At 40.6% G+C, this 13354-nt stretch overlaps 1 protein-coding gene across 14 annotated transcripts in view; it reads left to right on the forward strand.

Annotated features, from left to right (window-relative positions):
* The window catches only part of Syne1 (spectrin repeat containing nuclear envelope protein 1), a 459455-nt gene that overhangs the window by 140895 nt on the left and 305206 nt on the right, over positions 1-13354 (forward strand). For all 14 annotated transcript variants that reach the window (XM_060373516.1, XM_060373529.1, XM_060373530.1 and 11 more), the window contains 7 exons: positions 1710-1806; positions 2449-2651; positions 5231-5395; positions 5830-5982; positions 7549-7692; positions 10128-10301; positions 13130-13288. In XM_060373516.1, coding sequence (XP_060229499.1) covers positions 1710-1806; positions 2449-2651; positions 5231-5395; positions 5830-5982; positions 7549-7692; positions 10128-10301; positions 13130-13288 — 1095 coding nt within the window. The remainder of the gene's footprint in view (positions 1-1709; positions 1807-2448; positions 2652-5230; positions 5396-5829; positions 5983-7548; positions 7693-10127; positions 10302-13129; positions 13289-13354) is intronic.

A 13354-nucleotide genomic window follows, 5' to 3' on the forward strand; every position in this document is an offset into this window, starting at 1 on the left:
AGTAAAGGTTTGTAACAGCAAATGGGATTATTTTATTTTAAAAATGGTCTAATTGTTAAAATAGGAAATTCAAACATAATGAATTATTTTATTATAATCTTATCTTCCCTTCTTTTTTTAGGCCAAAAGCAAACCTAAAAATAAGCAAATTTTTCATTTGTAGTTAATTTGCAAACTAATCAGGCAAATGATTTTTTTTTTTTTTACATATACCTGGACAGCACGGACAGCACGGACAGCACTGTTTTTCTGCTTCTTACAGCGGGTGTTTTCTCCTTACCGTCTTGCCGCTTGCATTGACTCTACAGAAACAATTTTTTTTTTAAAAAGCTTTGTCAAATGCAGTTGTTTCTTCAATTGTTTTAACAACATTTAGAGTGTTAAATATAATACTCCATTTTTTAAAACAAAAATGATTTTCTTGTTTGGCTAAAATGGTTCACAGTTTAAGTTTTAGTAAATTATTCTTTCCCTAATTTGGGAGAGAAAATAGGACTTACGACTAAATAGGGAATTTTCTAAAGTACTATTGTCATACTCTATTCTCAGCCAAACACAGTAAACCCTATTAAGGTCATTCAATAAAATGTCAGTCACAGAAGACTCTCACACCATGGAAGTCGTAGGTTTCTGCATTAACTATTTCTAGAGATTTACAAATGTTCTGTAGATATAAAATAATCTTCACTGTAGTTAATATGTGATCTTTTAGAGTTTTATAGTGAAACAAGGTAAACAGTGATAAAAATCTAGGAATGTCTTTGTAACTGCTTTATGAACCACTTTTGCCTTTCCAGGAAGCGTCATTAGTGTATGATACAGGCGTGCTAGCACACGGTGGAAGCCTCCAGTGCGAGACGCGTAACTTTGGATCGCCGCGATTATCCTGCTCGACTACTTTAACTGATTAAACTCTTAAAGATTTGTTCTGCTAGTAGGAGAATTTAAAGAGGTTCAGGAGACACATTGCTGGTTTTAATTGTATTAATTTTCTACGTGGAGTATTACGAACAATCTTTTGATCAGAAGGGAGTTGAGCATTAACAAAAAAAATTTACCTAAGATTTTTTTTTGAGTCCTCAATTCTATTGTCTCTGTGTGCGAACACTAATTTTATTATGTATGTATATTCTGTGGAGATTTACATCTTGCTTTATTCTAATCTGTACTTTTTGTGCTAGGTAATTGGAACATGAAACCATCAATAATATGGACAGCACATGCAATTATTTTTAAACTTTCTGCTTTTTATTTTTAATGAAAGTGTTTTCACTGTGGTTTATTTTTAACTGGAAGTTCCTCAAAGCAGTCAGTCATCCCCCAGGGCTAATGTTCAAAGAACAACAGACTTCGACAGCTCCAACACAGTGGGACATTAAAATGTTACCCCAAATTTAGCACTTTCTAAATGTTAGGCCCAGATCCTCTAGAGGAAATTCTGTTCTTTGGGAAAAACAAATGTTTGCATGGTAAAGAAATAGAATGTGTTCTCAGTCTGGTGCTGAGTTGGTCTTGAAAATGTAGGCATGATATATGGCTGCATATAACCCAAGTGAGCCATGACAGTGGAATTAATTTTGATTTTTCCAATAGAATGAGGTTGACAGAATTGGATAAAAAACCATAAGCTTATGAAGAAAAGTAAACCTTGTCATTTGTGCACAGGCCTAATATTTGCTATCTACTCACCAGTGTGCACCCTTTTCTAGTCTTTCATAGAAAACAGCAAGTTCTTTGAACAATATGAAGTGACGTACCAGATCCTGAAACAGACAGCTGAGATGTACGTCAAAGCAGACGGCTCAGGTAAAGCACACTGTGGGATTTGCTGAGAACGCTGAGGTAGGAGGGGGGAGGGGGGAGGGTAATTGGAGTGAATACGGTCCAAGTTTTTAAAAAATATTTATTTATGAAAATGTTATAGTTAGCATCCTAAACAGTTAATGTCCACACAAGAATCATAACTGGTTGTAGTGCTGGCTTAAGTAAATTTTAAGATCGATAGGTTTCTATGGGGTCAGACCATTTTTTTTCCTGTGTAGAATCTTTGGCTTGATGCTTTTACCTTGGAAAGGACAGTGGGATTCTGAGAGGTGTCTATCTTGAAAACTGATATTCTTTCTGTGTGTAATCATCTAAGATAGAACGAAATCAGCATTCGTTTTTCTAAGTTGCAATTTTTCAGCCTAGTTTCAACTCCGAGGGGATTAAAGGAAATATATATATATATATGGAATAACTTGAATATAGATATGAGAGATTAAGCTACTGTGGAGATAAACTTTGGGAGATATGTTTGCTTACAGCTTGTAAATGTCTGCCGTAATTGTTGGGAATGGAGACTTACATTCCTGATAGATGCCCTTGCTGCAGGTACATAAGAACATAGGAAACTGTAGAGAGGGTTTTAAGTACAGAAGGGAGCCTAACTGGCTGTTTCTGATTCAGTGGAGGAAGCTGAGAACGTGATGAAGTTCATGAGCGAGACCACTGCCCAGTGGAGGAACCTCTCTGTGGAGGTGAGGAGTGTGAGGAGCATGCTGGAGGAGGTGATCTCCAACTGGGACCGCTATGGTGACACTGTGGCTAGTCTCCAAGCCTGGCTGGAAGATGCCGAGAAGATGCTGAGTCAGTCAGAAAACGCCAAGAAGGTGAGGCCGCTCACGTGACCACTCATTAATGGTGCAGGTCCCTGAGGGGAGAGTCTAACGGTATAAATCACTACAGGGTGTCAGATGTTTGCAAGTGTCACTCTAGAGTTCTCACCAAAGAGGTTGACCCCTGGGTGGGTTAAATGGGATTAGGTGTGTGAACACTGTCCATGAGAGCGCCGTGAAAACAGTTCCTGGTGTGGCCCGTCCATTCAACTTCTGTATTCAGCAGGACAGCAAGTAGAATTAATCAACCATTTGGAAAGGAGTGGCCAGGTCTAACGGGCAGCAGAGGTTGCTACATCCACACAGATGGGCCTGCCTAGATTTCCTATTCCCAGCCTACACACACACACACACAGGACTGAATCTGTGTGACAGGACCAGCACATACCCATAGCTAGGCCACGCCCCCTTGATGTCTTTACACATTCTCTCTTGGGTTTTATAACCACTCCATCAAGAGTTTCATTCTGCACGGGAGTGAGATCTTTTTCTTTTAACAGTGTTTGAACATGTATGAGTGTGTGCATAGCAGTATGGCAGTAACTGTCTTCCCCTGACATCCCTTACATGGAAATATCAAATAAAAAGGAAAGATGCATGTATGTGAGTACATACATATATGTGTGTGTATGTACAAATACATACAAATATGTTTGTAGATACAATGTATATAATTTTTATGTAAAGCTTTTATTTTCACGTGGAAAATCATTGTAGGTATAAAAGACATTATGTCAAGTTCTCATAAGGAGGTATGATACATACATTGGAACATTTACACCTTTTATTACTAATCAGTTATTTGGGATTGGTTTATCCATTGCTCTTTGCACCAACAGATGCAACATTTCAATGTTGTTCCCTTGTTTCTTCATTGACACGGATTAATCGATATTAATCTCCATCGTGTATCTAAGGAAGGCAATAGGCATGGACCCGGGCAGACTTTGGCTTTTCCTAATCAGATGACTAACGCCCTGGCACAGGTCATCTGTGTTAGGTTGGTAAAGAAATGTAGCCGCCCGAAAGGAGCGTTCTCAGCTCTTTGCGTGGGAAAGCCTCCCACCCAGAGCTTACGGAATGAAGTTTGAGCGAGTTTTGCACCGTGTATGCAAGTGTGAGCATACATGCCTATCTGCCATGAGACAGAAGCGTTCCACTACCACGTGTGTTTTCTTACATAAACAAGAGAGGATGCTGCTGTGTTCAATGTCTGGCCTCAGTGTCTGACCTAAGAATGTTTCCTTTGCTATCTGAATGTACTACGTATGTGCGTGTATACATGTATAGGTATGCATATGTATTAAAATTGTAGACTGCTTGCACTCATTCTTACTGGTCTGAACAGCAAGCAAAGGCCTCTTGCATTTGAATAATCGATTGCTGCTTCATGTGTAAGATGAGAGTAAGAAAGTGGCCTCTATTTTGTTTCCACCAAAATACGCCCTCTTCTGAGATAACACAAAAAGCCAGGGGCCTTTGCATGTGCCTGGAGCCCCAGATGCTTGCCTGCTCAGAGTGGAGGACTGCTTGGGCTTACAGGTTTGGGACTGGCCTGGGTAGCAGAGTGGAGCCCAGCTGTTAAAAGCAAAAAGGTGGGCTTGGTAGACAGCCTGGTCAATAAAGTGCCTCATAGGGAGCTGATTTGCGTGTGCAGAATCCGTGTAAAAGTGCATATGTGGAGACACATGGTTGCAATTCCTGTGCTGCGGGGGCAAAGACAGCTGGGTTCCCGTGACTCACTGGTCAACCAGCCTAACACACTTGGCAAGTTCGGGCCAGTGAGAGACTCTCCTCGAAAAAATAAAAATAAATAAAAACTGGAAAATAACAGGTAAAGGATGGAACCACTGATGCCTAAAGCAGAAGCCTGAAGTCCCATGTTGTCCCCTAGCCTCTACAGGCACATACATATGTACACAGGTGCCGCCATAGAACTGGGTGCACACATGTCTATGTGGACACTTGAAAAAAGAAAAATAAAGCTGGGAATGGTGGCTCACGCCTGTAATCCCAGCACTCTGGGAGGCAGGGGCAGGAGGATCTCTGTGAGTTCAAACACAGCCTAGTCTACAAAGTGAGTCCAAGACAGCCAAGGCTACACAGAGAAAGCCTGTCTCAAAACAAACAAACAAACAAAACACAACAAAAACAGACATCTGGCCTTTCTAGCCCATGTTTTGAAATTTTATTTAAAATTTGAGCTTTGGAGGGGATTTGACATCTATCTTAAAGCTTCTGCACACTTTTCCTTTTTTTCTTCTTCTTAAAATTTACTTATTGATGGTTATTTTTTCTTTTTTATATAAGTGCTCTATTGTGCTCTGTCTGTATGTACACCTGCAAACAAGAAGAGGGCACCAGATCTCATTATAGATTGGTTGTGAGCCACCAAGAGGTTGCTGGGAATTGAACTCAGGACCTCTGGAAGAGCAGTCCATGCTCTTAACCTTTGCTCCGTCTCTCCAGCCCTTCCATACTTTTGAACAGATCTTCTCCTTGGCTCAGTTATTTTCATATCCCTTACTAGTATCTGGATTATGACTTACAAGTGCATGTCCTTTCTCACTTAGGATTTTTTTCGAAATTTGCCTCACTGGATCCAGCAGCACACAGCCATGAATGATGCTGGGAACTTCCTGATTGAGACTTGCGATGAGATAGTTTCCCGGGACCTTAAACAGCAATTGCTCTTGCTAAATGGGCGATGGAGAGAGCTGTTCATGGAGGTCAAACAAGTATGTCCTTTAAATCTACACTCACTTTGTGTGTGTCATCAGTGTGATGAGCCGTTTGCTGACGGGCAGTTTTACTGGGCTTATTAAGGTAGAATGGAGAAGTGTTGAGAGTTGCTTGTGTTCTGTTGCTAACTATTCATTCGTTTCTGTTTATGGTGGCAGAGCATTGACAGAACACAGCGTTTGGTTAAGGATTATGTTGACATATGGAGCCTACATAGACAGAGAATTTGCTTTTCAAATCCTGGCTCTTCCCTGCTTGCTTGTTCCTTTTTTTCTGTCAAAGTAACTGGATTTATTTCAAACTTATCTAAAATAAGAGTCAGGAAATAGAATTTTTCTTGCCATATATGAGGCTGTGTCACAGCGAAGGCTGTGGGCTTAGAATCGCAGCTTAATGATTTTCAAATCTTCTCGCCAAACTTTCCTCCCAGTATGCAAGAGCTGATGAGATGGACAGAATGAAGAAAGAATACACAGACGTCACCACCACCCTGTCTGGTTTTGCGGCTGAAGCCCACAGGAAACTCTCTGAGCCCTTGGAGGTCTCTTTGATTAATGTCAAGTTATTAACCCAAGACTTGGAGGTAATTTCTGGACCAAAAAATGAAAGGCATACTATGCAAATAAAAACTAGCCAGGCTGCTCAGGCCATCAGAAAACTGTTTTTGTATCCTAGAGATCATTTTGACAGTCATACATATTTGTTGACTTTTACATAGAATAAACTTGAATTTTTTAAGATATCCTTTGAACATGTGAAGTAACTTCAAAATAATTTTTCAATATGGAATTCTTTTCCTACATATAAGTTATAAAATTTTAGGAAAACAACAAGCAAACAAACAGAAAAACTTTAGACAGGACAAATAAATGCTCTAAACAATACAGGGTTTGTTGCATGAATCTGGCATTTACATCTTCACAAGAGCCTATTGCTCTCAAAAATTGAAATAATGGAATTATTTAATGACAAGAGAAGTTTGAACAATTTCTTAAATGAGAAAAATAGGCCAATGTATTGTCCTTTTAATTTTTGTAAAAATTTTTAAAAATGTCAATACTCGTAAAAAGAGTAGCAACTCTAGTAAGTTTTGCCTTTAGTTACCACTGTGTGAGATGATAAGAAATTAAAATTTCCACCTGCTAAATTTCTAAATTTTCTCCAGTGACAATGTGTTGAGATTTTTTTAAAGTAAATGTCAGTTTAATTCTTAAAATCAGGATTTCCCCTGTGTTATTTAGATGCATTTACATGTATTACGCATGAGTATTTCAATATTACATTAGCTACATTAATATTCATATTTTAGAAAGTATAAAGACTACATCAACTAATCTTGGTATTGACTTAAGAATATTTGATCACTTTTTTCTTTTTTTTTCTTTTTAGTTACATTTTATAACTCTGTATCCCAGCTGCATCCCGTTTCCTCATTCCCTCCCAAACCCTTCCTCCCTCATCTCTTCTCTGCCCCTTTCCAAGTCCACTGATTGGGGAGGACCTCCTCCCCTGTCATCTGACCCCATTTTACCAGGTATCTTCAGGACTGGCTGCAAAGTCCTCCTATGTGGCCTAGCAGGAATGCTCTTCCCTTGGGGGGTGGGGAGGTCAAAGAGCCTGCCATTGAGTTCCTGTCAGAAATAGTCCCTGTTCCCCTTACTATGGGAAACCAATTGGTTACTGAGCTACCATGGGCTTCATCTGAGCAAAGGTTCTAGGTTATATCCATACATGGTCCTTGGTGGAGTGTCAGTCTCAGAAAAGACCCCTGTGCCCAGATATATTTGGTCCTTGCGGAGCTCCTATCCTTTCCATGTCATACTAACGCAGAGGGCCCCTGAAAGACTCTACCTAGCAGTGTATCAAAGCAGATACTAAGACTCATAACCAAACCTTTGGCAGAGTGCAGAGATCCATATGAAAGAAGGGGGAGTTAGTATTTGATCACTTTTAAATGGGAATTTTAATGTGTGCCTGTGGTATAGTGTTGTATGACCGTTAAGAAGGAAAGCAGTTGCTTTCCTATGGGAGTCGGTCTTGAGAACAGAACTTTACACCGTGCATATTGCTGTTTGTCCCGCCTTCTGTGGGATTCTGCAATAGAAAGGAGATGGGTTGTGCACTAACTGAATGGCTCTTTGGCACACAGGATATCGAGAAGAGGGTGCCTGTGATGGATGCTCAGTATAAGATGATTGCTAAGACAGCACATCTCATTGCCAAAGAGAGTCCCCAGGAAGAAGCCAATGAAATGCTTACAAACATGTCCAGGCTCAAAGAACAGCTATTCAAGGTGGGAAAATGCTTTATGCTACAACATGCTTTGGGGCAACCATGCTTCCTTTAGATGCTTTCTATCTCCATGGTTACCCTTGGTCACATCCTTGACTGATCCACCTTTGAGCAATACTGAGAGTCTTGATTTAAGAACTTTGATATGTATTTGAAAAATAAAGTGGGATCCTGAAGCCAGTTGACACATCTGTTAACTCAGGGATGCGCTAAGTGTTCTGCTTCATTAGAGAAATCTGGGTTTTTCAGGAGAGAGCTGTTAAGTGTTATAAAACAGAGTGTAGAGGGAGCAATAGAGATGGATGTTGGCAAAGAAGAGGAGTAGGAGTAGTAGGAAGACAGAAAGAGGAAATAGAAAAAGAAGACAAAGAGAAGACTATACATTTTTTGCACTGAGATTTTATTAAGATTATTTAATGTAAATGCAGTCTGTGTACTCATGTTTCCTTCCACTCACATGGTCCACTTTGGTTGAGGGATATTTTATTAAGAGATTTGAATGTTCCATTAGAATCTTGAATCTAAATCTGAATTTTAAGAAGACTTCATTGTTTTCAAAATTCACCAAGTGTGGGCTTTACCTTCTAGTAAATAAGAGGAGTAAGGAACAAGCACATGGATCACAGTTTTGCATAAGGAGGAGTCAAAGAAAAAATGAAGGTCAGAAGTCAGAGAGAAGAACTCGAATATATAGACCAACAGGTGAAACCAGTCCTGAAGAAGTAATGGAAACAGTGAACAAATTCAAGGAAACGTGAAAACAGAAGAATAATAGCCCTGAAAGAGGAAAATGTTATCAATCTGGCATACTTTACAGATATCATTTTCAATTAATTTTATTCTGACATTCTAGTTGGAAACTAAGTTAATGGTACTGAGAATTTTACTCTTACATATCAGCAAAACGAAGGCACAATTTTAAAAACTGCTGTTTTCAACTTTCAGACAGCATGCTGGTCTGTACTTGCACCTCTCATCTTGGTCCAGACATAGTGGTTTGGAACCACACTTGAGAAAGCTGGTTCCTTGTGCTCATCTCAACTAGATCTCTCTCTATTTCTCACTCACACACACACACACATACATACACACACACATACATACATACATACATACACACACACACATACACACACACACACATTGGTGTTAACACTATTACTGTTCTTAGAGACTAGATCTCCCTATGTGTCTCCCCATGTGGAGTTCCTTAGGGAGAAGCTGGATTCACACTTCTGTCTATCCTCTTGCCTTTGTTTCTGGGTGTTGGGATGGTAAGAGTGTAGACACAGGCTGGCTTAAGCCATGTTTTCTTCCTGTTGTTTGGGATGCAGCATCATGGCAGCTGTTCTTTGCAGCCCAGGAAGGATCAAGAAAACATGATTCCATGCATATCAGTGGATTCTCTGGGGATTCTTCAACTGAATGGCTGTAGAGTCTCACTACAGTAGAGAGACAGTAGCTCTCAGTTGATGAGGTCATCTTTCAATAGTACAGTCTAGAATATGAATGCATTTCTGCATGTGTGCTCTGCAACAGTGTAACAAAGGGCAACATCTACTTCAAATATCATTTGTGGAATGCTGCTGATGTACTTAGCCCAGCACTGATGTTATTGCTCACGTACAGGATCTCCCTTTTCTTGATCTTCTGAAAGTAGTGATAGTGCTTTGGATCAAACCTTAAGATAACAAAGAGGGAGGAGATTTCCTTGACTATTATAAGATCCTAGAGTTCAACACAAAGGCATCCAGTCAGAGATCTTACAGAGCTCTGGAGTACCAAGAACGTAGAACCTCACCGTGAAGGCAATATAGATGCAGAAGCATTAAAAAAAAAAAAAGACAGATGAGTTGACATCCCCTGTCATGAGACCCTTCATGAATAAATTGGTGTAAGCATGTCCTTGGGATGAGTAGGACACTGACAAACAGAGAAAGGCAAAGCCTAGAGCTGGTGGGAGGAAGGAAAATGGGTGTCTGGCAGGTTTGTCTAGGCGCAGGGTTCATGTACAAAAGCTCTTGAACATCAGAGAGATGCCTCATGCCCTTGAGGCAATGTGGCAATAACTGTGTCAGATTGGATTTTACTGCCAAAGTGACAGTGAGGAGCATGGTGTTTAAAGGGGATCTGATGCCATCTGTCTCTCGGGCTGTCGGAATTTACATGGGGAAGTGGCATCCAGATGGACAACTCAGATGAATTTTCATGAGAAAATGCTATAGCCTTCCATTTGTCTCAGTGGTATAGTATTTCTGTAGGTTATTTTTTTAACAGCAAAGCCTAGCACAAAATGAAAGAGAACCACCTTCCGAGATGCCTAAGCGTCTCTGACCATCTCAGTAAATGCAAGGTCTTGGGAACTAGGCACAATGCTCGTGCTTTGAGGACCTAATGTCTCTCATGGGATTTATTTTGTTCTTTGCACTTTCAAAGGTCAAAGAATGTTACTCCCCACTGTTGCATGAGGCCCAGAAGTTGTTGGTTCCTTTGGAAGAACTGGAGACACAGATCACATCCTTCTATGATTCACTTGGGAAGATCAATGAGCTTTTAGCAGTTCTCGAACACGAGGCACAATCCAGCACTCTTTTCAAACAAAAACACCAGGTAAGAAAGATTCCATTCAGAAATAGTCTCATTTTAGAGTTCATTTAATAATGTTGGAGCATTTTGTACTATAATAGAAATTCAGTTAGTGTAAAAGGTTTTGTTGTTGTTGTTGTTGTTGTTGTTTTAAACTAATAGGGTACTAGTAACTCAAACCTAAGTGTATGTCTAATCCAGAGAAGAAACCCTGCTCTGTGCTTAGCGGAAGAACTGAGGACTTGAACTGTTTCCAGAGAGCAGTCCGGTTGGACCCAGCTGAGCTAGTCAGAACCAGGCTCAACAATTCTGGGTTAGGAAGTTCCCTGGGTGATGAGGGAAGGAGGAGCCAGGCAGAGGGGTGGCAGTCCTCAGAACTAAAGTTGTCCAAAAAAGACGTTTGGAGACTTCTTACTCTGTATGCTCATTCAGAGAAAGTTCTGAGTTGAATCCAATTAGGAAAATGAGTGTGTTTTGAGTGCCTGCCTCAGCATCTTTGAGCTGGCGACATGAGCCCATTACACCCATCTCCATTTCTTGTTGCCTTTTCTGCGCACATTTAGACGCCATGCTCTGAACACCGAGTGTGGGAGGCAGAATCTCCTCCACGATGGCTCTCTAGAATAAATGATACATTCAGAAAAGCCGAATCTGCTGCTGTGTCTCAAAACCAAAAGGCTCCCACAGGAGAAGGGCCTCTCTTGCTGCTCTGCCAAGGGCCACTTAATTGTCCGACCCCTTATTTCCTCCAGAGAATCTATGGATCTTATTTCGTGAATGAAATTCTAAAGAAGTTTAGATAAAGTTTTTTAATTTGTACTTTTAGAGGAATAGAACCTATGTCAGTGTTAAAGTTTTTTTCATCTTTCTGTTGTTGTTTTAGGAATTCACGTTCATGCTTATGTCTCTGCATATGTGTCTTTGAGCCTCACCTGTTACCTCATTAGCTGATAATATGGTTAATTTCCTCTAAAAATGTATGTTCTTTATGCCTTGATTCCTTTTGTATATACTTTTTAAGTGTATAAATTAATTAGCTAATTGTACTCCAACTCAGCCACATATCTGTATTCTATCTTATGACCTCTTTTCTTTGGCTGTGGGGAAATAAGTCCATTTGATTAACCATAAAACTATGGAAATAGTCTTAGTGTGATTTTTTGTTTAGATTTAGTGAGCGGATCTGTGCACCCAGAAGCCCCTGGTGACAGGTGCAGTTAACTAACCTGCTTACTTGACTTCCTGTGAACCGGCCTGTCCTTCAGATGAGGGTGAAACTGTAAGAAGCTTTCACCACACACCAACTGGGATAAACTCAGGAAGACACAGCTTCAGCTGCTCGGAAGAGCAGAGTGTCTGAAATGAGGGGCAGGATAGTCACAGTTTAGGCTTGATGTAGCAAATAACGGAGTGTTCATTAACATCCCTTTCATCATGTTAGGCCAACAGTAGTCATCCCTAATAATTAATATTCAATAATTCATAACATTATGGAGACTATAATAATAACTGTTATTAGAAAACCCTATACTTTTTTTTCTTGTCTCTCTCTTTTATTTTTTCCTGAGACAGGGTTTTTCTGTGTAGCCTTGGCTGTCCTGGACTGACTTTGTAGACCAGGCTGGCCTCAAACTCCCAGAGATCTGCCTGCCTCCCTGAGTTATGGGATTTCAGATGTGTGCCACTGCACCCAGCAGAAAACCCTCTTCTAATGACATCATGACATCGGATGAAAATTTATTTATTTTGAGGAATGGTAATATACCCTAGCTTCCTAAATTACTATAAAATGTGGTTAAATGTTCTTTCCATCATTAAAGTCATATATTATTGACAATGAATATTAATATTTTATAAAATATTGTCAATTTCCCTTTGGACCTCTAATTGTTCAAAAGGAAGGAGCATGTCCTAATTCTGTTTTGTCAAAACTGAAGGCCTTCTTTAAATGCTTGCATCTACATGACCAAAACAGTATCCCAATGAACGATCTGAATGATCAGAAAACGCAGACATGCGCGATGTGTGCATTCAAGGCAGAAGCGACCTGATCTCCAGGTGGACTAGTCCACGCCCACCCTAGGTACTACCAACAGTAGTAGGATGCAAGCCTGAGAGGCAGAAGGAAGGGTTCTGTCCATCAGGACTGCATCCCATTTGGAAGGGTGTGGCCAGAGCAGACGGCTCCCCCCAGGCCTGTTCGTCTCCTTCCTGCTCTGGTTGCAGCTCACTAGGAAGGTGGATGGGCGGGAACCTGTATTCATTCAAGTCTGGTGCGCACAAGTGACCAAAATCTGTTGCACAGGTTCACTAGAGCGGGTGTGCAGTGTGTTGCATTTGCTCAGTGGGATCAAACCCCGACGAGCACTGTGGTTTCAGGTGTTCCTTTGAACAGCCACAGGCCTGCCTATCAGGAGGAAGGCAGAAACTAGACAATTTTTATGCTCTGCCACTTTCTTGATGTTAGTAAGATGTGCAAGAAACATAAAGGAATTTAAACCCTCACTGTGACATTTAAATGCCTCGTATAAAAAGCACTGACTTCAATGATTGCTTAAATCAAGTTCTTCTAAAAAGAATAGTCTCTGTACTATTGACTTTACGTATTGTTCATTAAAAGCCTGAGGGTTGTACAATACTCTTAGTTGTAATACTGCTTGTCTCCCTCCCTCCTTCCTTCCTTTCTTCTGTCTCCCTCCCTTCTTCCTCTCTCCCTCCTTCCTCTCTTCTGTTCTCCCTCCCTCCCCCCTTTCTCCCTTCCTTCCTCCTGCCCTCTCTCCCTTTTATCTCCCCTCCTTCCTCTTTCATTCTGGCATGTAACTAAAACCACTGTGTCTTTCCTTTCCTTGTAGGAACTGTTAACTTGTCAAGAAAGCTGTAAGAAAACCTTGACCCTCATCGAGAAGGGCAGTCAGGGTGTTCAGAAGCTCATGACCTTGAGCCAGGTGTTAAAGCATTGGGACCACACGAAGCTGCAGAAACAGATAGCAGATGTCCATCACGCATTCCAGGTAAGTTTCTCTCACTGCTTTAGACATGTAAGTCCAGGAAAATGGAGAGCAGGGACAGACAAAACA

Source organism: Meriones unguiculatus, chromosome 20 (assembly GCF_030254825.1).
Source record: "Meriones unguiculatus strain TT.TT164.6M chromosome 20, Bangor_MerUng_6.1, whole genome shotgun sequence".
NCBI classification, from domain to species: Eukaryota; Metazoa; Chordata; class Mammalia; order Rodentia; family Muridae; genus Meriones; species Meriones unguiculatus.